Source organism: Mus caroli, unplaced genomic scaffold (genome assembly GCF_978045245.1).
Source record: "Mus caroli unplaced genomic scaffold, Mus_caroli_1 scaffold_5, whole genome shotgun sequence".
Classification (NCBI taxonomy): Eukaryota; Metazoa; Chordata; class Mammalia; order Rodentia; family Muridae; genus Mus; species Mus caroli.
In genome coordinates, this window is record NW_028227260.1 from 67205478 (window position 1) to 67232200 (window position 26723).

The 26723-nt window shown below is 40.9% G+C and overlaps 1 protein-coding gene across 3 annotated transcripts in view; it reads right to left on the reverse strand.

The window, feature by feature from the left end:
* Positions 1-1010: 1010 nt before the first annotated feature.
* The window catches only part of Ogt (O-linked N-acetylglucosamine (GlcNAc) transferase), a 43093-nt gene continuing 17380 nt past the window's right edge, over positions 1011-26723 (reverse strand). For all 3 annotated transcript variants that reach the window (XM_085838087.1, XM_021152634.3, XM_085838086.1), the window contains 17 exons: positions 22832-22911; positions 21042-21237; positions 20642-20782; positions 19708-19808; positions 16993-17146; positions 16807-16908; positions 16274-16453; positions 14468-14626; positions 14263-14352; positions 11940-12065; positions 11276-11446; positions 11050-11166; positions 10783-10953; positions 8354-8506; positions 5972-6224; positions 5604-5727; positions 1011-3238 (listed from right to left, as the gene is read on the reverse strand). In XM_085838087.1, the coding sequence (XP_085694213.1) occupies positions 3064-3238; positions 5604-5727; positions 5972-6224; positions 8354-8506; positions 10783-10953; positions 11050-11166; positions 11276-11446; positions 11940-12065; positions 14263-14352; positions 14468-14626; positions 16274-16453; positions 16807-16908; positions 16993-17146; positions 19708-19808; positions 20642-20782; positions 21042-21237; positions 22832-22911 (2493 nt within the window). In that variant the 3' untranslated portion in view covers positions 1011-3063. The remainder of the gene's footprint in view (positions 3239-5603; positions 5728-5971; positions 6225-8353; positions 8507-10782; positions 10954-11049; positions 11167-11275; positions 11447-11939; positions 12066-14262; positions 14353-14467; positions 14627-16273; positions 16454-16806; positions 16909-16992; positions 17147-19707; positions 19809-20641; positions 20783-21041; positions 21238-22831; positions 22912-26723) is intronic.

Here is a 26723-nt window from a genome sequence, read left to right on the forward strand (position 1 = left end):
AGGTATGATAATGAGGCACTGTGAGATACTGAGTAGCCAATCAGATGAGGAAAATGCAAATGAGGCATAGTGCATAACCAATCCGGGTGTGAGACACGCCTCTCCTAGGCCTATATAAGCAGCACCAGTTCTGGGCTCGGGGTCTATTCGCCTCTACAATCAAGCTCTCCCAATAAATGTGTGCAGAAGGATCCTGTTGCAGCATCGTTCTTGCTGGTCGAGTTGGACGGACGTGCGCAAGATTGGGGTTGGTTTTTGAAGCCAGGCTTTGTATAGTCTTGGTCTTGTATAGTCACAAGTTCTACAACTAGCTCTGTGGACCAGGTTGGGCAGTACCTGCTTCTTTCTCCCAAGTGCTGGGATTAAAGGCATTTACCACCCCACTCCCTTTTCACACATACACCCCATACCTTTTTTTAATGTGTATGGGTTTTACCTGAATGTGTGTATATGCACCATGTTAAATTTTATTTAAGTACTTTACCTATATGTATACCTGTTCATCATGTGCATACCCAAAGAGGCCAAAAGAAGGTGTCAGATCCCCTGGATCTGGAATAGTTTGCCAAGTAGATGTTGGGAACTGAACCTGGGGCCTCCGGAAGTGCACCCAGTGCTACCAATTGCTATGCAATCTCTCCAGTTCCAAATATTTCCCTTTTATGTTTCTGAAAACGCTGGAAGCCAAAGTTGTGGCTGAATTTGTACACAATAGAGGGAAAACAGTTCTGTGTGCAAATACCTAAAAAAAGACTAGTCCATATAAAGAATGTACTACACAGGCTGGAGTTCCAGCTCCATATTAATGTACTTGCTGAATATGCATACTCCTCAGAATGGGGCTCTGTTTCTCCTTAGTGGATTATTTACCACCTCCAACCCTCCCATCACAAAGAAAATAATGTTAATTCCTAATATCAACTTAAAATAAGGAAACACTTCTGGTTGGACTGTTTTGAGCAATTCAAGAATAGGTTTCAATATAATGAGACAAAGTACACCAAGCCATGTTAAGGGGAAATCATCCATTTTATTGTTTAAAGATCGCAAGACAACATCTGAATTTCTGGAGCACAATTTTAAATGCTTTACTTTTTCAATAAAGCAGAGTATAATAGGAAAAAAAAAAACAAATCAGTTTCCAGTAATATCTATTAACTCTATTCAGAATTAGGTCTTCCACAGACAGGTTACCTGGAAATAAAAGCCTGTTACAATAAGCAAAGCTTTAACCGCAGTGGCTACTTCTCATGTCAGAAAAAAAGTTCATCCCTATAGTAGGAATGATGTGCTATGTAAATGGCCACGGATCTCAGCCTTAGCGGCACTCGAAGTCTATTCTCCAATCCCACATTTAGTAGTTCAGTGAATTCTGAAAATCAGTTTACCTGTAACCATGCCGGCAATCTTTTAACTGATATTTATTCAGTTAAAAAATAAATTAGGAAATCTCTTAACTGATGTTCCTTGATTTACATTACGAAAGTTACACAGTTCACACAATGCAATTCTGCTATCAGAATTACATGAGACTCCTTGCTTAGGTTTTAATTAGCAGTAAGAATCACAAATTCAAGTTCTTAATTATCAATAATTTGTCAGCTAAGGTACATTCAGGCAATAGCTGCAACTACAGAATAGGTGCACTGCCTAGGTGCTTTGGAAAGACAATCTACAGCACTACTAACAGACAAGGCTTATCTGTGAGTGGAGAGTCTAAGTGCAGTAGAGCAGTACAAACATACTCATATATTTAAGCCTCAAGCCCTCCACCCTTTACGGAAATGCAACTGTTTCTACCATCAAGAACTCAAGCTCCGCAAGGGCCAATGTTTAATTTGTAGTCCAAACCAAGTGGTGGTACAATTCCCTACCAAGGCCGAATCCATAGAGTTTGAAGCTAAGTCCAGACATCCTAACACAGTCTAAAAATAACAGAACTGCCTGTATAGAGATGCTTCTTCAGAGCTTTTACTTCTAAATCTGTCAGTGAACACTATTTAATGTACTGGAGAGAACTGTAACTTACTAATCAAATATGTCAATACTTATATACTTACCTGGGATTTCATTTCTGCTGAAAGAAATAGGAAGAACAGGACTCACTTTAAAAAAAAACAAACTTTAGAAAGGAAGGTAAAAATCTTATCACACTATCACTTTTGGAAGCAGCATAGGAGGGGCAGTCAAGGGCTGAAACACTGGTGAAATAGGTAAAACTTAGGCAAAAAAAAAAAACCTATATTATTATCAATAACAGTACCACAACTGTGACCTTCATGATTAATATCACTCCTAAGAATTTTCATTTGGCACCAGATGGCGTGTTCAAGAGAAACACCCTGGGATGTCTGAAAGCAGACATGGGTTTGTTAGCAGTCACAGGAGAATTTAACAGGAGCTGGGGCTGGGGTGTGTAAAACAGGCTGAAAAATCTTAAGTCATCATCTAAACAAAGCACTGACAGTGCCAAGCATTAGGTCAGACACTAAAATGACTGATATAGGCTCATGTGGTTTATAAAACCTATAAAAAGACTACACCAGCAAGGTCCCTGTCACCCTGTCAGAGTTCAGACACTAAAACAGGAAGCAACATTTTAGTTTAAAACCTCAGAAGAATCAAGATCACTTCACATGAGTAAAAATACCTGAAAGCAAACATTTTTAAAAGCTCCAAAACCCAAAATATAAAGAAAAAAAAAAAAAAAAGATCAGAAGACTTGATCAATCCACGGCATCACAAAACGGCTGGTTAATCTCTATCTCCCCTCCACATTAAGCATCCCATGGAAGACCAAGGGAGACCAGACCTTCCAGACCTGTGCACCACCTGTTTGCTGCAAAACTCTAAGAGATTCCTTGTGGAATAGCAGTTTCTTCTTTCTTGTCTCTCCCTATCATGCAGGAAGTAAGTCTGAATGTGCTATTCTATTATCATTATATATCATCCGTCTGCAACACAGTACTACACAGATAAACACAAAGCATGTTATCTAGTTCCCTTTCCCCCAGAAGGTTGAGGCTCAGGTATAGGGGCAATTCTCCTGTGCGCAGTCTTTATTCAGGCTGACTCGGTGACTTCAACAGGCTTAATCATGTGGTCAGGTTTGTTGCCAGCTGCATAATGCTCCCACATCTGCAGATAAAGTCGCTCTAATTCCATTGTGTATTGTTTGGTGTTGAACAGAGGGCTAGATATTCTCTGTTTCCAGACTTTGCCACGAATTTTCTTCAGGCTAGGTGGTAAAAACAAAGAGAACCAATTTTACAAATCAGAAAACTCAGAACCAGACCGAATAAACACTTAGTCACTTTTGTGGCAAAATATGACCAAAGTTATACTTTTTCCAATTTGCCTGTCAACACAAACTAAAGTCATCTGGGAACAGGGAGCCTCAAGTGAAAAACTACATCCATCAAACTTGTCTGTGGGCATGTTTGTGGGACACTTTCTTGATTAATGAGGAATGACCCAGGCCAGTGTGGGCAGTGACACCTGTAGGCAGGAGCTCCTTTGTTGTATTTTCTGCTTCAGTTCTTGCTATCAGGTTCTTGCCTTGGCATGCCTTCATGGTGGGCTGTGATATGGATACCTAAGCCAGAGAAAACCTTTCCTCTCCAAGTTTATTTTGGTCATGAGGCTTGTCACAGAGTCAGCAATTTATTGAAAGATGGCTGTCCATCAGTTGGACTCGACTCAACCATATTCATATTGTTTCCTTTCAAAGAAAAAAGACCCTATGTGTGTATTTGGGTGTATATGCATGTGTCTGTATGTGCACATAGAGCCCAGAGATTACAAGTATGGGTCACCATGCCCAGTCTAGAAATTCTTAAAATTCATTGAACACTTAAGATTTGTAGACTTGTTTTTAATCTTTTTATTTATGATCTATTTTTTTCTTTTTAGTTGAGACAAGGGTTCAATATTCTATAGTCTAGGCTTTCCTAAAACTTAAGGCAATCCTCCTGCCTCAGTCTCCCAAGTGCTGGGATTACAAGTATGTGCCATCAAGTCTGGCCCCATCCATATATGTATGTGTGTGTATACTATACACACACACACACACAAACACACACACACACATATAGAGAGTCTACCTCAAAAATAAGTATTGGGCTGGCGAGATGACTCAGTGAGTAAGGGTGTTTGTTAGCCTTAAAACCTGAGCTCCATCCTAGGAAGGCAAGTGATGGGAGAAGCAACTCCTGAAAGCTGTCCTGACTTGATTGTTTTGGTGTCTTGACCTGTGCATATGTGTGCCTATACATACAAACCACTAAGGCTCACTCTGTGGTAAAATGTTCGCCATACCTTAAAAAGTAGTATTAAATTATAATTAATGATACTTGCTCTGAAGTGTTATATCCTTATATCTACAGCTTACTTTAAAATGTATCCAAAAAGTGGGTGGTTCACTGAGAACATGAACAGGTAAAAAAATGTATACTACACCAAATAAAATGATATACAACGGCATGACCTAAGTAGTGGATATAATAGTGATTACTATAAAATTGGAATTCTCATAACTAAATGTTGAGATAAAAATATTTTATAAAGCCAGGCACAGTGATTCACACCTTTAATCCCAGCACTCGGGGGGGGGGGTAGATTTCTGAGTTCGAGGCCAGCCTGGTCTACAGAGTGAATTCTAGGACAGCCAGGGCTACACAGAGAAACCCTGTCTCAAAAAAAGAAAGAAAGAAAGAAAGAAAGAAAGAAAGAAAGAAAGAGAGAGAGAGAGAGAGAGAGAGAGAGAGAGAGAGAGAGAGAGAGAGAGAGAAAGCCAGTACTCAAAGGAAACCATAATTTTATCTTAGTATGGTGACATAGTCATAATCCTCAAATCTGGGAAGCCAAGGTGAGGAAAAACAAGTTCAAGGCCAACCTGAGCTAGGTCCTCTGCGTGTATAATATGGTTGTATAACCTGGTGTTCTTGTGAGACAACAGGAGTGGGGTGTCTCTCACTCTTTTGCCTGTTCTGGGTTCATGCCTACTCTTATTATGCCGTGTTCAGTTGATATTCCTGCTCTTTTCGGAAGAGAAACAGAGAAGCCAATCTGGGGAAGACAGGACAGGGGACACAGGACTGGCAGGAATGGAGTGAGGAGAAATTGTGTTCTGGATATACTGTAGGAGGAAAAAATATACAAAAAGGTTTGGTTTGGTTCTCCCAGACAGGGTTTCTCTGTGTAATAAAGCCCTTAAATATCCTGAACGTGCTCTACAGACCATGCTGGCCTCAAACTCATAGAGATCCAACACACATAAACACCATAAAACAAAAAGCCTATTTCACTGAATGGGGTGAAGCCCCAATTACCTTAGTATGATCCCTCTAATTCTCACTCATTTTTAGGCAACTAAGGTTTTTTGTTTTTTTTTTTTAAATTATCCTCCTGTGAAGAAGTATTAGGATCAAACATCTGACACTTTGGACAGTTATTAAAATTCCGTGAAGATTCCCCTAAGAGTTTAGATCATGTCCTCCCCCAGGGAGCATACAACAATTTATCTATTTTATATTATTGTTAATTTATGGCTTCACTTTAGCTACAGTCTCAGATATATAGTTTGTTCCTGGCAGTTTACTTACTATTCTAGATCGGTTCCCAGTTTCACAGCTATGTCTTCATATTCCTGTCTGCTTTTAGCAATGAGCTCAAGACATCCTAGACAAGTAAGCTGAGACGCTGCAACTCGAGAGGCAAGAGTCTCTCCTAGAAAGTAAAAAGATAGTAATTGCACATAATCATTATTGTTAATTGCATTTAAGTATCCACACATTACAGATGGAGAGAGAGGATGGTGCCAAGTATTCAGGCTTGAATAAGTCCCATTTTCTATCACCCTGCCTTAATTACTTCTACTACATACAAGTTCACCTTCAAGTATCCCCTCTTGACTCAAAAGAAAAAATTTTAATGCATAAAAAAGATTGTGATGATTTTATCAGCCACTAACCTGGCATAGTCACCATGGGTGTTCCTGCCCAGAGAACATCCATCCCTGTGGTATGCCCATTACACAAAGGAGTATCCAGGCAGACATCAGCCAGCTGACCTCTCCTGACATGCTCCTCTTTAGGAGCCACAGGTGAGAAAATGATACGGTTCTGGGGAAGGCCCATATTTTGTGCATATTGTTGAATATTGGGTTCTCCTACTGCTGGAAAACGCAACAGCCAAAGCACGCTATTAGGCACACGTTTCAGAATCTTTAAAAAAAAAAAAGGGAAAAAGAGAAGATTAATAGATTAATAGTACATCTGCCTTTCCCAAAATCATTCTACTTCACTTTATTCTTTCCATTGGAAAGTACACTTGGGGTCTTGTGATGTAGTCCTATTGGCAGAGCTAGCCAAGAGCTCACAAAGTCCCTAAAACCACATGTGCTGGCACTGTGGCACGCACCAACAATCCTGGCAGAGCTGAATCAGGGGGTTCCTATATTCAAGGAGAACCTGTCTCAAACAAGTAAAGAAACCTGCTTGGGACCTTGGTCTTTCCTACTAACAGATGAACTAAATTATTCAAGTTTGTTCTTTTCTCTTAGCTGTCCCCAGAGTATTTGAAGACAGAGAAAATATTAGAAGAAAGCCAACTTACTAACTGGTACAATTTGAGGCAACTATATGTGGCAATGGTCTTCATTAAAGATGGGAATTTGTGTGTGTGGGGTCTTTGCTTTGTTGATTTGCATGTTGAAAAATCTTTTGAAAATTCTGTGTGTATCATTTTTACCCTCCATTACTCACCCCTCCCATTTTTGCTGACTCCCCCTACCTTCATGTATATAGTTATTGGTTTTGTGTGTTTATAATCCACTGAATTTAACCGGGCTTGCTTGCATAAGCATGGAGAAGTAATAAACTGGGGCATGGACACATTACCACTCCCGACAATGACTCTCCATTTCCCAGTAATAATTACTGCCAATAGTTCCTCAGGGAGGGGTGGGGCTCTGTAAACTTCTCCCATATTTTTGTTTTTAAGGGGTCTCATTAAGTTTCCCAGGCTGGCCACAAACTCCAGGACTCAAGCAATTCTCCTGTCTCAACTCCCAGCATCAATACTGTAATTCCAGTTCCAAGGGATCAATGCCCTTTTCTGTCCTTCAAGGGTACCAAGTATACATGTGGTACACCAACATGCATTCACATTGGCTTCTCTTCCTGAAAACCTGGATTTAATTTCTAGCACACATATGGCAGCTTACAGTATAATCCCTATTCAAGAGATCTGACACTCTTACACAGACATACATGCAGGCAAAACATCAATTTACATAAAATTCAGTATTTTTTAAAAAAATTTGTTGCTGTCTGGACAGAACACTTTGAATAAATAAATGCATTATATCATGAAATTTAAAAATCACAAAACTGGAGCCAGGTGTGATGATGCACACCCTAGAGAGAGGGTCCTAGGAACAGCCAGGGATATGTACAAAGACCCTTTCTTTAAAAATGAAAATAAAACACAACACTGGGAACAGGGGCTGCAGAGATGGCTCAGTGATTAAGAGCACTGACTGCTCTTCCAGGGGTCCTGAGTTCAATTTACAGCAACCACATGGTGGCTCACAACCATCTGTAATGGGATCTGATGCCCTCTTCCGGTGTCTCTGAGGACAGCTACAGTGTACTCACATAAATCAATCAATCTTTTAAAAAAAAAAAAACAAAAAACTGAGGACAAAGCTCATTGATACAAAGCTTATCTACTGTTTATCAACCCCAAGCTTGATCCCTCAACACTGGGGGAAAATAAGACAACGTTAGAAGGTAAAATACAAACTGAAAATGACTGTGGACATAGCTCAGTTGGTACAGTTACTTGCCTGGCATGAAGGGAGTCTTGGATTAATTCCCAGCACTTAGGAGTTAGAAATAGAATGAATACAAGTTCAAAGTTACCCTCTGCTATGTAACAAGGCCAGCCTGGGGTACACGTGACCTCATCTCAAAAACAACAATACAGGCATACAGACTGAGTTGGTTGTATTTATGTACTTAGGAGTACACAAGAATAAACACATCACACACAGACCACCACCAACAAATAGTACTACTAAAGAATAAAAGCAACAACTAAAGAAAAAGCCATGAATTTGAAAGAGAAAAGGGAGTATGTATGGGAGGGTTTGGAGGGAAGAAAAGAGGAAATGATATTATCTATAATCTCAAAAAAAATTATTTAAAACTGAAAAATTCACAACTCTTGAAGATTAGAAATGAATACAACAGTCCATAAACAAAATGGGGAAGGGAGATTCAGCAAGATAGCTCATATAGATAATCTTTACTCATCAATGGGCATTAATAATAAACCTACACATACTCACATTTGCCCACATCTGCAGGGTAGATGGGTCAATTTTATATAACTGATTAAAGTTACAGTACACAATGGCATCTTCTGGTAGCCCATACTGGGAACGGGTGGTTACAATAATGGTACGGGGAACTTCCTCTCCAGTTGCAGCCTTATTATTGATCTAGAATAATGAAAAGAGCATAATGATTAAATTTAGAGTTAACACAGGCTAAGGGAGTTGTAGGTATAGTTTAGCTGCTATAGGGCTTGCCAAGCATGCAAAAGGCCCTGGTTTTGAGTCAAGTACTGCATGAAACAAGGCATGGTGATATACTTACCTATAATTCTAGCACTTAGGACACAGATCAATGTTTGAAGCTAGCCAGGGCTATATGAGAACCCCACCCACAAAAGCCTTTCCAAAGGGGGGACAGGCCAAGGGATGGGGTTATATTTATATAGCAGAGCACTTACCTAGAACGCATAAGGTCCTGCGCTTGACACACATGCACACACACTCTCTTCTTTCTTCTGACCCAATACTCACTCGCTCGCTCTCTCACCTCTTTCTTTCTCTCCCTCTCCTCCTCCTCCTCCTCCCACCCAATATAAATGGTTCAATAGTCACGTTTCCCAAGTGCTAGGCTTACAGTGGTGTGCCACTATGCAAGACTTGGCCTTTTGTTTGTTTGTTTAAGGCAGGGTCTCAAGTAGCTTTGGGTCGCCTGAAACTTGCTATATAGTCCAAGAGTGGCCTCAAATTTGTAGGCAGGTAGGTCTTTTATGACCTTGACACTAGTCTGGTGTAACATTTAGATAGACTGATCTAGAAGGAACTAAATGCCTTAAGAAAAAATTCTTGCTTCAGTCAAGATACTGAAAGGGCAGGAGAGCTGCGAAGCTTTAGAATAGTCTGGGCTAAATAGCCAGATCCTGTCTCACAAAAACCAAACCAAACCAAACAAACAAACAAACCCTTGGAAGGCAGAGGCAGGCAGACAGTTCACAGAGTTCCAGGACAGCCAGGGCTACACAAGATAAACTTTGTCTCAAAAAACCAACCAAAAATGATTAAAACCCCATAACCAATAGCAAGCTTTTACATTTTACCCTGTTCATTGATAAAATGGCCTTCTCCGAATCATACACTCTCTCCCAGGTAAATCTCAATTACTACTCTCCAAAGGACCTCTTCTCCTAAGAATCTCCTTATACTGAGGACAACTATAGTCTTTATTAGGAAATCCCATACTTTTGTCTTACACTGTCACATGAGTGTAACATCTCAATAAAATTGCTAACACTTTGGAGGTCTAAGACAAAAGGTCCTTTTACACTTTTATTGATAGAGCTATATATATATTTACCTAATCAAGAATATAATATACTCATGGAATATTAGTGATTAAGACATGAACTCTAAAGTAATTCCATTTGCTGAAAGATACAAATACAAGGAACTACACTGCATTGTGCTGAATATAATGTGCACTCAAACCTACAAAAGCACAGCAAGCTGGCACCAATGAGTATGGAAAAAAAGAGACAAGAGATTAATACTGAAACTGGGGACTTTAAGATCTAAACTGACAGGCTGGAGAGATGGCTCAGTGGCTAAGAGCACTGACTGCACTTCCAGAGATCCTGAGTTCAATTCTCAGCAACCACATGGTGGCTCACAACCATCTGTAATGGGATCCAATGCAGATCTAAACTGACTTTTTTGTTGTTGTTGTTTGGTTTTTTTGAGACCGCCCAATACTTATTAAAGGCATGTGCCACCAGTGCCCAGCTAAACTGACTTTAAAAAAAAAAAAATTAAGGGGGAGGGGAATGGAGAAATGACTCAGCAGTTAAGAGCACTGACTCTTCTTCCAGAGGTCCTGAGTTCAAATCCCAGAAACCAAATGGTGGCTCACAACCATCTGTAATGGGATCTGATATTCTCTTCTGGTGTATCTGAAGACAGCTACAGTGTACTAATATACATAAAATAAATAATCTTTAAAAAAAAAAAAGAGCCAGGTGTAATGGCGCACACCTTTAATCCCAGCAATGGGAGGCAGAGGCAGGCAAATTTCTGAGTTCAAGGCCAGCCTAGTCTACAAAGTGAGTTGCAGGACAGCCAGGGCTACACAGAGAAACCCTGTCTCAAAAAAACAAGCAAACAAACAAACAAAAAGATCTGAATTGAAAGGCTGTGCAGGATTTGGCCAGAGAAAGGTAAGTTTACAGAAGCAAAAACTATATGGTGCACAGAAAGGCAAAAACAAAATGTTAGCACAGTAGGTGCTCACTAAGGAGCCTGATAGCTGAAGCCAAATGACTTTAAAACCAGACACAGCTACAAAAGAGCCGGTTCCCAATAAGCTCATCTCTTACTCTGTAAAATGGAGTGGCCATAAGACTTAGAGGAAAGGATGTCATGTATGTGATACATAATTACAGTCCTTTTACCTGTGTAGTCGCCAGTCCATTGCTAATACTGAATCCGTTAATTGTTATCTGAATCTGCCCTCTGTTAATCATTTCAATTACTGCTTCTGCAATCGTATTCATGGGAATAACCGGCATATTAAGAGCTGTGTTACTGCTGTCTGGATTGTCACCTCCATCAGGACATTTCATCTGGAAAAAAAAAAAATCAACAAGACAAAAATGAACTATAAACAAAAACTCACAAATTTGGTTTGCTTCAATGACAAATGCTGACTAGGTTCTGACCTTGACAATCTTCACATCGGGTAGGCTATCGAGAAATGCTTTGAGATCGATGCCATTCAGAACTATCCGATTATCATAAATGTGCCCATTGGATTTAAAATCGATGACTGCTTTTTTCTAATGGAAAAAAATTCAGACATCTCTTTTCGTAAAGGTGAATCTGGACAACAAAGGGAGGAACAAACACAGTTCTCGGGGTTTCCTCATACCATTGTTTTCTGCCTACCTTCAGGTGAGGGAACATATTAGCATGATCACCAATAAAGAAAGTATGGGGCATATAAGCCAGTTTCTCAGAATACTGCTCTGCAACTTCAGCTGGGGAAGTTTCCTGATCAGTGATGATGTAATCCATGAACAGTGCACCACTAGTTCCAGGGTAGCCCAGCCACATGGCCTTAAAAAAATAAAAAAAAAAAAAAACCAATCAGACCAAAAACTAACAACTGCTATCCATCCGTAAATCTACCAACTTACTGCAGATATAGCAACCATGTCCCCAAAGGAGTTCTTTCAAAAGAGGTTCTTCATCAAAAGGCTCTCAAATCATGTAGGTAAATAAATGAGAGGCTGGTTTCATTAGTCAAGAGCTATCCAGCAGCCTTTCCAAATAACTTTGTGTTAAGGTGTTCTTCAAATGTGGTAAGCAAAGGAGCTGTTAATAGAAAACCATGAAATGCCTGTTTCCACTGACATTTTACTGGTAGGCACTATGTCTACACCTAAAAATCTATCATCGTCCATTCCAAGAACACACTTTTAAAATCAAGAATTGGAGAGGCCACAAAGAATGTCTATTTTTGTTTTTGAGAGCAGTTAGCCAGATGGAGAAAAACCAAAACCCACTATGTTTTCAGACCAATACACATTGTAAGTGATTGTTCTTTTACCTGAATAGGAGCTGGCCTGAGAGCAAAGAGCTCATTCCGAGCACCCTTGGTATACCCATTCATATTCACAAGGATGTGAATTCCATCTTGGTGGATGCGGTCGGCTGCTTTTCCATTACAAGGAATCTGTGGAACACACAGGAAGAACGATGTAGAATCTTAGATTAATACAGTTGGTTTTATTAACATTAAACAGAATTTAGAGACCTAGACGAAAAAAGAGGTGGGAAAGGTAGGGCCAGTGGCTCACTCGTGTCCCAGCACTTGTTAGGCAGAAGCAAGAGGATCAGAAGATACACACCAGCCTCGGCTACAAGAGACCCTGTCTCAAACAAGCAAACAAAAAAGGAGATGGGGGGGGGGGGGCTGGAGAGGTGGCTCAGAGGGTAAGAGCACTGACTGCTCTTCCAAAGGTCTTGAGTTCAATTCCCAGCAACCACATGGTGGCTCACAACCATCTGTAATGAGATCTGACGCCCTCTTGTGGTGTGTCTGAAGACAGCTACAGTGTACTCAGACATGATTAAAATCTCTCACATAATCTACTGCTTGCCTCTTTGAAAGAAAAAAAAAAACAGGCTAAGTTTGAAGGAAAAAAAAAAAAAAGGAGATGAGAACCACGTCAGTGAACTAGGCAACATAGGGCTGAGGACCGCTATAATATCAAAGCATTCCAGAAATGGAAAATAAAGGAGGCAAAGCTTCCGTCTAAAGTGAATGGCTTAGGAAGTTCCAGAAAGGAGCTAGTATTTGAAATGGGCCTTCAAAGACGAACAAGAGGCCAAGCACATTGTTACAAGCCTGGTAGGTAAGCATTATGAGTTTGCAACCAGCTAGAGATAAAGACTTAGACTTTGTCTTAAAAAATAGACGAACAGATAAGCCACATAACAAAAGATGACTAGAAGTTTGACATAATATAATTACAATGGAAAGTGGTATAAACAGAGGACTATAACAGACTCGGTAAGAGTGCTAGTGCAGCTGGGCGTGGTGGCGCACGCCTTTATTCCCAGCACTCGGGAGGCAGAGGCAGGCGGATTTCTGAGTTCCAGGCCAGCCTGGTCTACAAAGTGAGTTCCAGGACAGCCAGGGCTACACAGAGAAACCCTGTCTCGAAAAACAAACAAACAAAAAAAAAAAAAAAAAAAAAAAAAAAAGAGTGCTAGTGCTTCCTATACAAGCAAGATGACCTGAGTGTGGATTCCAGGATCCATATAAAAAGCCAGATGTGGCCACACATGTACACCTCAAACCTCAGGTCTGTAGAGTTCAAGGCCAGTCTGGTCTGCAGAGTGAGTTCCAGGACAGCCAGGGCTATATAGAGAAACCCTGTCTCGAAAAACCAAAAAAAGAAAAAGAAAAAAAAAAAAAAAGAAAACAACACACACACACACACACACATATTCTCAGATAGGGCAACTTTCTACTGCTGTGTTGTTTATTTTTAATGAGATGGGGGCCTCACATAGCCTTGGCTGACCTTTGAAAGAAATCCTCATCTTAACACCACAAGATGTATTTTCTTTTTAAACTATTTATTCTTCTTTTATTTATTCAGTAGGGGTTTGTTTTTGTTTTGTTTTGTTTGTTTTTTTCGAGACAGGGTTTCTCTGTATAGCCCTGGCTGTCCTGGAACTCACTTTGTAGATCAAACTGGCCTTGAACTCAGATATCCGCCTGCCTCTGCCTCCCAAGTGCTGGGATTAAAGGTGTGCACCACCACTGCCCGGCTATTCAGTAGGTATTAGAAATATTTTTCTGTCTTGAGTGCAGGCTCAATGCCCAGAACAGTTATACATCAAACACAATTCTACCACATTTCCACGCTATGTGCAACTTCAGCAAAAGTCATGCCAATTAGAAATGTAAATGACAAAGAAATAAAGGCAAATTGCCCATAGACAGTAGTTCCTCCTGTTTAATACCCATCATCAAAACTGCAAACTATCTTATACATGAGGCCGTCGATTCAATTCCCAATAATCCCCCCCAAAAAATCCCAGTTTGTATCCATAGTTGTTTTTAATTTGCTCAAAATTTTAAAATTAAAGTTAAAGCAAAGTGAAAGGAACTTGCTATACTTGTGGAGGGTCTGTATTTGCTCCCAGCACCTATGTAACGCCTTGTAAGTCCATGTTTGGGAGATCTGACACCCTGGCCTCCTTGGCTACTTGCCCTCATACATCATATATGCACATACACAAGCATACACACACACACACACACGTGTGTGTGTGTGTGTGTGTGTATATATATATATAAAAAACTAAAAATATTTTAGAAAAAAAAAATGAAAGGATAAGAATGATCAGAGTTTTACCTGAGAAAGATCAATGAAATGATTGGCTTCCGCCATCACCTTCACTCGAAAGTTTGTACCATCATCCGGGCTCAAGGCATAGCAGAATACCTGAAAGGCAGGGAGGGGACAGTGTGCTCAATAACCTTTGCTCCAACCTTCTCAAAAGGTAGTGAAGTTAATGCTGAAGATGACGGAGTAAAGCCACCAAAAACTCCATTCTTACCTCAAACTTATCAGGATTATGCATGCCTGGAATAGACTGCATAAGGTGTGAAGTAGGGTGATTCCCGAAGTCAGAACTCACATAGCCTACACGCAATCGGCCATCACTGAGCTTCAAGTCTTTTGGATGTTCATATGGTGGTTTATGAAGGACATTAATCTAGCAGCAGAATAAATGGTCATTAGGAAAATCAAGTCATGTGTAAATTTTTATCTAAAAAACTGTGAGAACTGGGACTGGTGATGAAGCTCAGCTGGTAGTGTGCTTTGCCTAGCACATATAAAGTGGTTCTGATGGTTCTGATGCCAGAACAACATGAAAAGCAGGCATATGGTGCCCATCCGTATCCCAACCCTCAGGAGGCTGAGGCATATGGATCGTTGAGCCTGCACACTGGGTTACCAGCCATCCAGTGTCATGTAGTGAGACAAAACAACAACAACAACAAAAACTAAATGAGCATGTTGGTGCACCCCCGAGACCCTGTAATTGTGAGGTAGAAATATAAAGGATCTGAGGTTCGAGGTGATCCTCAGAGTTTAAAGCTAACCTGGGATACATGAAACCTATCCCAAAAAAAGCTAAAACAAATGATGACAAATCTAAAACTGGAGAGCTGGGGAGATGTCTCAGTGGTTAAGAGCACTGATTGTTCTTCCAGAGGTCCTGAGTTCAATTCCCAGCAACCACATGGTGGCTCACAACCATCTGTAATGGGATCCGATGCCCTCTTCTGCCCTATAGATGTATTTTATATGCAGCAGAGCACTCAGAAATTAAACAAACATTAAAACAATCATATAAACCCACACCTATGAAATAAACTTTGGATAGCAAACTTCATTTAATTCATGTGGCCAGTTTGATGTCACCTTAGCAGTTTAGGTCAGCAGTTACGTGACAGCTGCACAGTATGCATGCTTCATACATAACCTGTACTGAGACCTATGAAACAGCCTGAACAGATCTCACACTTCTAGGAAGAAAGAAATGTGAATGGGGTGGAATAACCCTTACAGTATTTTAGGAAATTCTGTGGAGAAGCCTTTTTTTTGGGGGGGGGGAGGAGGAGGGAGGGAGGAAGGAGGGAGGGAGAAAGAGGGAAAGAGGAGGGAGGGAAGGGGGGGAGGGAGAGAGGGGGGAAAGAGACAGAGACAAATTTAAATCTACCACTGTTTCCTTCCTGGAGCAGATTCTAAACTCTAAACTTCTAAAGTCGTGTTCTAATTCTCAAAGTTGAGTGTATAATACTACATGCTCTATTTAAGCACCATGTGGGGCTTTTGTTGTCCTTGCCTTTAGCTTGCTTTATTTTTTTTTTTTTGGAGACAGGGTTTCTCTGTATAGCCCTGGCTGTCCTGGAACTCACTCTGTAGACCAGGCTGGCCTCGAACTCAGAAATCCTCCTGCCTCCGCCTCCCGAGTGCTGGGATTAAAGCGTGTGCCACCACGCTTGGCTTCTTAGCTGGGAAGTTTCTGCTTGGTTGTGGTTTGGAGGTAGGAGCTTGCTATGTAGCCTAGGCTGGCCTCAATTCACCATCCTCTGCCTCTAAGTTTTGAGATTGCAGAAGTACTGGGATAGGTTTGCGCCACCATGCCTAGCCTAAATTTCCATCTTAAAGGAAAACACTACCATTAGAAATGAAGAAGTGAGCTGAAGTCAGGCCACAGGCCACAGTGAAGAGTAGCTTCAAGGGTAGGTAAGACAGTTTCATTTCTAGTTGGTAAAGCCATACATTCAATTTATACAATGTTTTTCTCTATCTGCACTTTAGTTTATAACAAAAAGATGAAAGCAGGAGTCACCTTATCCAAGCAGAGATTGCCATGCCTCTCTGCAATAGCCTTCCTGAAGCCATGGGAAAGAGGGTACAGCATGCTATGGTGAGGATGTACAGAAGGTAGTCTATTCTTCTCTAGCTGCTCAGCTACAATACTAACCAATTTCTTCATCCGCTCATCATAGTCTGTCCAATCACAGACAATCTAGAGGAAGCAAAAAGAAATTATCAGCCAAAACCTACCCAAAGATTTATTTTACAAGTATTTGAGCTCCTAGAGTAGTATTAGGCAACCTCCTACAAGCATGGTCTTGGGGCTGGCTCGCTAAGAAAAGGTGCTTTCCTTGCGTACCTGACAACTCGAGTCCAATGCCTAGGACCCAGGTGCTAAAAGAAAAGAAATGACTCCTAATAGCTGCCCTATGATTGCCAGTTGCCCCCCAAAAATAAAAATAAGATAAAAACACTGTCTTGTCTCTAAACAGGCCTAGATTATTATGACACACAATTAAAATGATAACATGCAGAAAGAAAAATAATGAACCATTTATTATTTACCTGCAGGCAATGAGCCAAGTTACAATAAGCATCAGGAAAGTCAGGTTTAAGTTTCAGAGCTGTGCGGTAAGAAGCTATTGCTTCTGGGATATTCCCTGAATCCTGGAAAGAAAACGAACTTGTAAGGAGTTTCTTACAATGATAGGTCAGTGCTAAGGTACCCCGTATTTGAATAAACAACAGTACCTTGTGAATGGAGGCCAGATTGCTGTGTGCATCAGCAAAGGCAGGATTAATCTGGATGGCACGAGTATAACACTGCAAAGCGCCCTGAACATCCTGCATCTCCTTTAGAGTGTTTCCCATATTGGAATAAGCATCAGCAAATGTAGGACTAATTCTGAAGGAGAAGACAAAGGTTTTGATTACCTCATGCAAAATCTTGTTGTAAAGCACTTGGGGGCTTTGGCACGTGGTTTAGTGCTACAATACTCGCCTACCAAGCATGAGGCCTAGTTTGAATCCCCAGCACCAAAGAGGGAAGGAGAGTCATTTTAACACCTGCCAAATGTCAAACCTTTAATTATTAGGTAATAAATTATTAAATAGTAACAATAAACGATGATAACTGGGGCTCAGCAATTAGGAACTCTCATTGCTCTTCCAGAGCCTGAATTCTGTTCCCAACATCAACGTCCAGCTCTAGGGGGATAAAGCACCCACTTAGGGAATTTAAGCACATTTTATACACATATAATACACACATAATTAAAAGTAAATTAATCTTTTAAAATATGGCAATAATAAGCTGGGTGTGTTCCCTGTACTTGGAAAGCAGAGGCAGGCAGATCTCTGTGAGTTCGAGGCCAGCCTGTTCTACTGTGCAAGTTCAGGAAAACCAGGGATAGAGACAGGAACCCTGTCTTTAAAAAGAAACAAAGGAGTAATTTGAAAAGGTTAGTGAGATGGCTCAGCAGGTAACGGAAGCTACAATCAAGCTTGATAACATGAGTTCAACCACAGAAACTATATGAAAAGCTGAAACAACTCCAATAAGTTGTCCTCTGACCTCCACATGGGCACTACAGTATATGCCCACATTTCCTCACACCCACAAAATAAATGAAATAGAATTATTTTAAAAATTAAAACAGGCCGGGCGAGGTGGTGCATGCCTTTATTCCCAGCACTCAGGAGGCAGAGGAAGGCGGATTTCTGAGTTCGAGGCCAGCCTGGTCTACAGAGTGAGTTCCAGGACAGCCAGGACTATACAGAGAAACCCTGTCTGGAAAAAAACAAAAAAAAAATTAAAACAGAACATCCCTTTAACCCCAGTACATGACTTCTAGGCTAGCCTGATCCACATGGAGATCCAGGACAGTTGGGGAAAAGCCCTGTGTCAAGGAAAAAAAAAGAAAACTAACTAAATGAATAAAAAAAAGCAAGGGGCTGAGGGAGGTGGTTCGGCAGTTAGGAGCACTGGCTGCTCTTCCAGAGGACCTGGGTTTGGTTCCCAGCATCCACATGGGGCAGTTCACAACTGCCTTACTCCAACCCCAGGAGGTCTAACACCTTCCCTCCCTCTTCTGGCCTCAGTAGGGACCTACATGCACTGCATATACCCATATACAGATGAATAATTTTTAATTTTTAGGTTTAAAATAAGGAAGCGAGTATGGCAGTACACGCCTTTAAACCCAGGACATGGAGGGCAGAGGTAGGTAAATTTCAGTAAGCTCAAGGCCAGCCTGATCTACATAGTAAGTTCCAGAACAGCCAGAGCTACATAGTGAAACCCTGTCTCTTAAAAAGTTTAAAATAGGGCTGGTGAGATGGCTCAGTGGGTAAGAGCACCCGACTGTTCTTCCAAAGGTCCAGAGTTCAAATCCCAGCAACCACATGGTGGCTCACAACCATCTGTGACGAGATCTGGTACCCTCTTCTGGAGTGTCTGAAGACAGCTACAGTGTACTTACATATAATAAATAAATAAATCTTTAAAAAAAAAAAGTTTAAAATAGTTGATTTTTTAAAATTATTTTTATTATTTTATGTGTATGGATGTTTTGCCCACATGTATGGCTGTGTAACATGATATGCCTGGTGCCCTTGAAAGGCAGGATTTCCTAGGTATTAGATTTACAGATGGTTGTGAGCTACCACATGGGTACCAGGAATTGAACCTAGATACTCTCAAAGAGCAGACAGTATTTTTAATCCCTGAGTCATCTCTCCAGGCCCAAATTTTTGTTTTACACGGGGTCTTACCATGTAGCCCTAGTTGGCCTAGCTCTTGCTACGTAGATTAGGCTGGCCTTAAATTCACAGAGATCAACCTACATAAGCTCCTGAGTGCTGGGATTAAAGTATATACCACTATGCCAAGCCTTAACAAAAATAGATGCCAGGTAGTGGTGGCACACAACTTTAATCCCTGAATTTTGAGAAGGCAGAGGAGGCAGAGGCAGGTGGATCTGAGTTCCAGGTCAACCCGGTCTTACAGAGTAAGTTCCAGGACAGCCAGGGCTACTTAAGAGAAATCCTGTCAAAAAGAGAAAGAACAAAAAGATGCTGAACTGGATTTGGGTGGGTGGGAGGACCTGTTAAGGCTTCAGTCCTATGCAAAGATATACAGGCAATCTAAGTGATACTAAGAGAGTGAAAGACAGTCTTCTGTAGGGGAAAGCACACCAATTGGTTATCCGACACCAAATGATCAACCCTGAAAACATACACACAAGTAACATTATGCAGGTTGTACAAGTTACATTTAGAAATATATATGCATATAAATACATATACATATATGTGCGTTACAACAATTCATGAAAAAAGTGGCCATGGATTTGAGAGCAGGGAGGTATGGTTTATGGGAGGGTTTTGGAGAGGCAGGAAAGAGAAAACAATATAATTATAATCTCAAAATTGAAAATAGAAAGAAAGCAGCTCTGAGTTTCTTACCGTATGGCTTCCTTATAGTGCATCAGTGCTTCCTGCAGCTTGCCCTGCTGTTGCAGTACACTTGCTAGATTGGAATGCGCAGCAGCAAACTCTGGGAAGACCTACAAAGTTCCGATCACAGCGGACATTAAATAGCAGAAAGAATTTTCCTTTACCCCCACAGCCCTGACTACGTCCCCAAGTATCCCAACTTCTCTCCACCTTTTCTAGGTCTAGTAGCTCAAATTCCACGGCTTCTCCATTTATAACAATCTTCATTTCAAACGTGAGGTATGCCTCTCTTCCTGTTACTCATGCTGAGTAATGCCACTTTTATAAACTTCCACACCTACTAACCACTAGACACAGGCCTGAGTTCTTCCCTGTAATAGCTTTACTTAGCTTACTAGTCAATATCTTTGTGCAGATCTCACCTATGCATAATAAACTCAATATAGGGGTGTCTTACATGTCCACAGGACCTTACATCAATAATGAATGATCCTCTTAAAGAGGTGAATGGCAGCTGAGCAGTGGTTGTGCACACCTTTATTAATCCCAACACTTAGGACTCTCTGGGTTTGAGGCCAGTCTGACCTACACAGTTGAGTTTGAGGACAGCCAGGGCTACACAGAAAAACCCTGCCTCAAAATCCAAAACTAAAACTAAAAATAAAAATAAAGCCGGGCATTGGTGGCACACGCCTTTAATCCCAGCACTAGGGAGGCAGAGGCAGGCGGATTTCTGAGTTCGAGGCCAGCCTGGTCTACAGAGTGAGTTCCAGGACAGCCAGGGCTACACAGAGAAACCCTGTCTCAAAAAACCAAAAATAAATAAATAAATAAATAAATAAATAAATAAAATCAACCCAGAGGTGAATGGCAGGCAAACAACTGCTTTCCTCTATTGTCCCACAGGCTAGGCTAGACCCTCCAGCCACAGCACTGAACATACTTCTAATGCTTTGCGATACAGGCGAACTGCCTCTTCAATGTTGCCCTGTTCCCGTTTGATGTTGGCAAGGTTATTCAAAGAGTCTGCATGAGTAGGACACAGACGAAGAGCTGTGTTATAACAATCTTCTGCTTCAGCAACCTGGAAAGTAAAACAAACCATTCAGAAACTACACAGAAGAATCAAAGAGACCACTGCTATTCTAGTAATTCAAGTAGGTGCATCATTGAGTCTAACGGTTGGGAACACACCAGAAAACAGACACTTTCCAGTATCCTCCTTCCCAGCAACCAACACTCCAAAGGAAATCAATAGAACCATCTCAACACTTAATATGTACAATGAAGACTCTTCTTTTCTACCACATAACAAGGAAATAAAAATAAGACAAAATCCTTACACTGCCCTTCTCTTTGAGAGCATTTGCTAGGTTGCAGTAAGCATCGGGGAAATGGGGTTGCAGTTCGATAGCTCGCCTGTAGGTATCAATGGCCAGGTCTATTAGGCCTTGCTCGTAGTACACACAAGCCAGGTTGCCGTGCACCACCGCATGATTTGGGCTCAAACTTAAGGCACGAAGATAAGCTGCCACAGCTCTGTGAGGGAACAAAAACAAACACATATACACAAAGTGCAACTAATTAAACATATTATTATTAGTGTTTCTGATATGTGTACAGGTTGCCATGGACCACAGTGCACAAGTACAAGGCAGCTTCGTGAAGTTGGTTCCATTGTGGGTTCCAGGGATCAAACTCAGGTCACTGGCTTACACTTTTACTCATCCATCTCACCCAACTAACTTTAATAGTTTATTAAATGAAATGCCAATTAATTTTAACTAATGACAATTAACTTGATATGTTTTATTATATATCAAAATCTCATTTTTAATAAAATGTATTTTTTGTGGTGCTAAGAACTGAACTTAGGGCCTCATGCATGCTAAACAAGGGCTCTACCACTGAGTAAAAATTGTTGACCCTGCGTTTTTATTTTGGGGTATGTGGGGTTTTATTTTATTTTTTTTTTTTTTAAGATAAGATTTTACTCTTCAGCTTTAGCTGGCCTCCACCTCTGAGCAAGCCTCCTCCCTTGGCCTCTCAAGTGGTAGTATTACAGGTGTGAGCAACTACAGCCAAGCCCAGGATGTTTGAGATAGGTTCTTACTCTATCAAGGGCCTGGCCTTGAACTCACAGCAATCCTCCTGCTTCAGCCTCACAAGTGCCAGACTATAAAACATATTTTCAGAGAAAAACATTTGTGTGTTCCTGCTCGGCTTTCCTTTAACAACAAAAAAGTTACCAAAGGCTGGAGAGCTGGGGAGAGCTGGGGAGAGCTGACTCAGTGGGCAGAAGCACTGGCTGCTCTCCCAGAGGACCCTGGTTGGAATCCTAGAACCCACATGGCAGCTCACAGCCATGTATAACTCCAGTTCTCAAGTATCTGAGGCCTTCTCTTCTGGCTTCCCAACATGGTCAACAGACACATACACAGGCGAAACACCCATACACGTAAAGTAAAATAAATGAAGGGGCTGGAGGGATGATCAGTTGGTAAGAATTTTTGGTGTATTTATGAGAACCCGAGTTTAGATCCCTGAACCCAGCTAACAAGTAGGTATGGCCATGGAAAAGCATGTAGCCTCAGCACTGGATGGAGGGACTGTAACAGGGGCTCACTAAGGCATACTGACTGGCAACCTAGCCAAAAATGTAAATCCTGGGTTCAAGGAAAGAATGCCTCAAAGGAATAAAGTACAGAATGATACAATGGGGACAGACACCAATGCTCTCTTCAGGACTCCCTTGTGCCATTCACCTGCACACACCTGTACATACAACACCCCCCCCCCACACACACACACAAATTAGAAAAGCTGATTTTAAATAACAAAGTCAAAAGTCAAGTTTTACTTAGCTTTCTTAATCAGATCAAGAAAACAATTCAGTCCAAAAGGTAATCATATCTAACAGTTTTATAATAAAGGAAATTTCAACTGAATTGAGTGTAAGGATAAAAGCATTCAGGAACACCAACAACAAAAGTCATCAAACTACATCTGTGAAATAAAGTGTAACGAAGCAGGAGGGAGAGCACGCTCTAGATAAATGTCCTTCTGGAAGCTAGTGCCACATTTTAGTCCAAACTAGAAAGACAAGGAAATTGATCAAACATAACATTCTTACCTGTCAAAAATGCGTGCCTCTTTCAAGACATTTCCTAAATTTATATAAGCATCCAGAAAATTTGGGTCAAGGGTGACAGCCTAAAATTACAAGACAGTCAGTTAGAAAAAGATAGGATTTTATCACATTAACTTCTCATTCAGCTTTTATTCTGAAGTAATTTTAAATATCCAATTACATTTTGTTTCTAGAATAAAACTCAGTTTGTGGGGCTGGAGAGATGGCTCAGCAGTTAAGAGCACTAACTGGCTGGGCGGTGGTGGCTCAGGCCTTTAATCCCAGCACTTGGGAGGCAGAGGCAGGTGGATTTCTGAGTTCGAGGCCAGCCTGGTCTACAAAGTGAGTTCCAGGACAGCCAGGGATATACAGAGAAACCCTGTCTCAAAAAAAACAAAAACAAAAACAAACCAACAAAAAACCAAAACAACAAAAAACAAACAAAAACAAAACACTGACTGCTTTTGCAGAGGTCCTGAGTTCAGACCTGCCTCTGCCTCCCAAGTGCTACTATTAAAGGCTTGCGCTACCATATAAGTATTTCTAATGCTTGGCCCTATTGTCTTCAGTTAATTTAACTCTTCTAAAAGATAGAAACAAGCAGTGAGCTCTTAAGTATGTATGTTCCTCTACTCCACTCAGCAAGTCCTCAGTAAGATATGTAATTGGAGTTGGAACATTAAGCCAAGTATGGCAAAAACCTGTAATTCAAGCAGCTGGGAGGTATAAGTAGGAGCATGCAGTAGTTCAGGTCACCATCGGTTACACAGTAAGTCTGTACGCAGCCTGGGGCTCTCTGAGACACTTTTACAAAATAAGCAACTGATGTTCTGGTGCTGGGGAGTAGTAGCTCAATGGTAGAATGCTGGGCTAACATAGCCAAGGCCCTAGAAAGATAATCCTCTAGAATAGTAAATGCAAATTTAACTAAAACACTGAAAGGTTTTCAAATATTTTAAAGATTCCTAGAAACACTTCTTTTACATAGATAACAAACAAGTCTCTATTAGATAAAGATGTGACAAATTTATCTTAGATTATCTACAGTCATAGATATCTACCCTGAAAACCATTTGAACTTTTTGTTTTGAGGTAAAGTCAGCCCAGGCTATCTTGGAATTCGCTATATAAGACAGTGTGGGCCAGGACTCACGGCAATCAATCCTCCTGCCTCAACCTCCCAAGGGCTGAGATTATAGGCATGAACCACACCTGCTCCTTTTAAATACATTGCTATGGAAAGTTTCAAAAACACATAAAACCTGGGAAGACAATAAACACATGTCTTGAATTACTATCTTTAATAATTCATAAATCACATTGGCTTTTATTTAGTATATATTCTAACCTACCCCTTCTCCAGATAATTCTGAAGCAAATCTCAAACATCTCATCCCCTTTAAAATTATGAATCCTAGGGAGGCGACAAGACTGGTTTTTTACTCCAACATAACCATACTACCATTATCATACTTTAAAAATGAGCAGGGCATGGTGGGATATGCCTTTAATCCCAGCATTTGGGAGGGGAAGGCAGAAGCAGAGATGGGTAGAATTCTGTGAATTCCAGGCCAGCCTGGTCTACACATCAAGTTTCACACCAGTGAGTTTTAAATGGGGAGATTATCCCTGTGCGGTGCCATATGACTTTAGTTCCAAGAACTCAGAAGACAGAGGCAGCTAGCTATCTTCTACATAGATACCTATCTGGTTTATATAGTGATTTCTGGGACAACTAGGACCTTGTCTCACTTGTTTTGTCTACCTGTGTATCTGTGCACTTGCGTGCCTGTTACCCTTAGAGAACAGAAGAGGGCTTCAGATCCCTGAGACTGGAGTCATAAATGGTTGTAAACTTCCATATGCAGGCTAGGAATCAAACCTGGGTCCTCTGGAAAAATTAGCCAATGTTCTTAAGACCCCTGATCCCTTAAGACCCCTGATCCATCTATCTAGCCTCTCATAAACTATTAAAACTAGAAGCACAATACCTATCTGTGTCTCCCTCAATACCTCCCCAAGCTAGCTGTCTGTCTCTGTGTGTGTGTCTGTCTCTGTCTCTCTCTCTCTCTGTGTGTGTGTATGTGTGTGTGTGTGTGTGGGGGGGGGGGGTTGAGATTCGTAATCCCCATGTTAGGCAAGCATTCTACCACTGAGCTACTCAGCCCTCATTTCTTTGAGGGTCAACTTCACCAATGAAATTATTTAGTCCTATTCACAAGGAACAGCATCCAATGCTATCTTTCTTTGCCACTGTTAAATGCCTAAACCTATTAATGGTAATAGTCTATTGTTCCTTCACTTTTTTTTTTTTTCGAGACAGGGTTTCTCTGTGTAGCCCTGGCTGTCCTGGAACTCACTCTGTAGACCAGGCTGGCCTCGAACTCAGAAATCCGCCTGCCTCTGCCTCCCGAGTGCTGGGAATAAAGGCGTGCGCCACCACGCCCGGCCCGTTCCTGCATTTATTACATAGAATATTATTTATAAAGAGTTTTTCAGAGTGTAGCTCAATGGTAGAATGCTTGTCCAGGATGTACAAAGCCTTAGGTTTGATTCCTTCTATTACATACAAAAACAAGCTTTACCTGACCAAAAAAAAAAAAAAGTATGTTATCTACGGGACACAGTATAGTTTGATTTATGTATATGCTATCAAAAGATCAATCAAAACCACAAATGAAGGAATATAGCTCTGAGTTCTAGGCCAGCCTAGTCTACATGGTAAGCTCCAAGACAGCCTGTTTCAAAGATCCCCTAAAAGTGGAGTTACAAATGGTTGTAAGCTACCATGTAGATGTTAGGAATTGAACCTGGATCCCTAGAAAACCAAAGTTCTTAAACTCCTGAGCCATCTATCTAGCCTCTCATAAATTAAAACAAGTAAATACCAAATAACAAATAAATCAAGGCCATACATATATTCATCACCTTACCCTCACGAACTTCCCTTTTTAAAAAAAGTATGAACACTTAAAAATCTATTGTTTTGGGGTTTTTTGTTTTGAGATAGGATCTCACTACATAGCCTTGGTCAGCTTGGAACTCAGAGATACACCTGCCTTTGCTGGAACTAAGGACATGTGTGTGTCACCACTCCCCGCCTAAAAACTCTATTCTTCCTGGACTTAGTAGTGCGTGCCTATAAATGCCTAGCACTGAGGAGGTAGAGGCAAAAGGCCAGTTCCAGGCCAGTTTAGGATACATGCCTGTATCAAATAAATATATGTGAAAGGTTTTTTTAATTTTTTATTTATTTATTTATTTATATTTTATATGTAAGTACACTGTAGCTGTCTTCAGACACCCCAGAAGAGGGAGTCAGATCTCATTACAGATGGTTGTGAGCCACCATGTGGTTGCTGGGATTTGAACTCTGGACCTTCGGAAGAGCAGTCGGGTGCTCTTACCCACTGAGCCATCTCTCCAGCCCTTTTTAAATTTAAGATTTTTTTATTGTTGTTGCTGTGTATATGGATGGCAGAACACGTCCATGCTAAATGCACATGTGGAAGTCTGAAGACACTGTAGCTTTCTCTTTCTACAGTGGGTTCTGGGAACTGAATTCAGGTCGTCAAGCTCACAGAGCAACCACTGTTACTGAGTCACCTCACTAGTGCTCCTCAGAGATTTCACTGTTCTCATGTTATTTGTCATAGAATCCTTCTGTATAGCTCAGGCCAGCTGTGAACTCTAATTTCTCCTGCTGTAAGTTCCCAAATACTAGAATTATTAGCCTGTGCCAGCATATATGAATTTTTATTTTGCTTTGCTTTTTTTCTTCACAGTATATTTTGTCAAGTGAGACAATTTTTATGTTGTCCAGGTTCACTTTGAACTCCTGGGCTCAAACAGCCATGTGTAGCAATTTTGAAATATATCATACATACAAATGTGG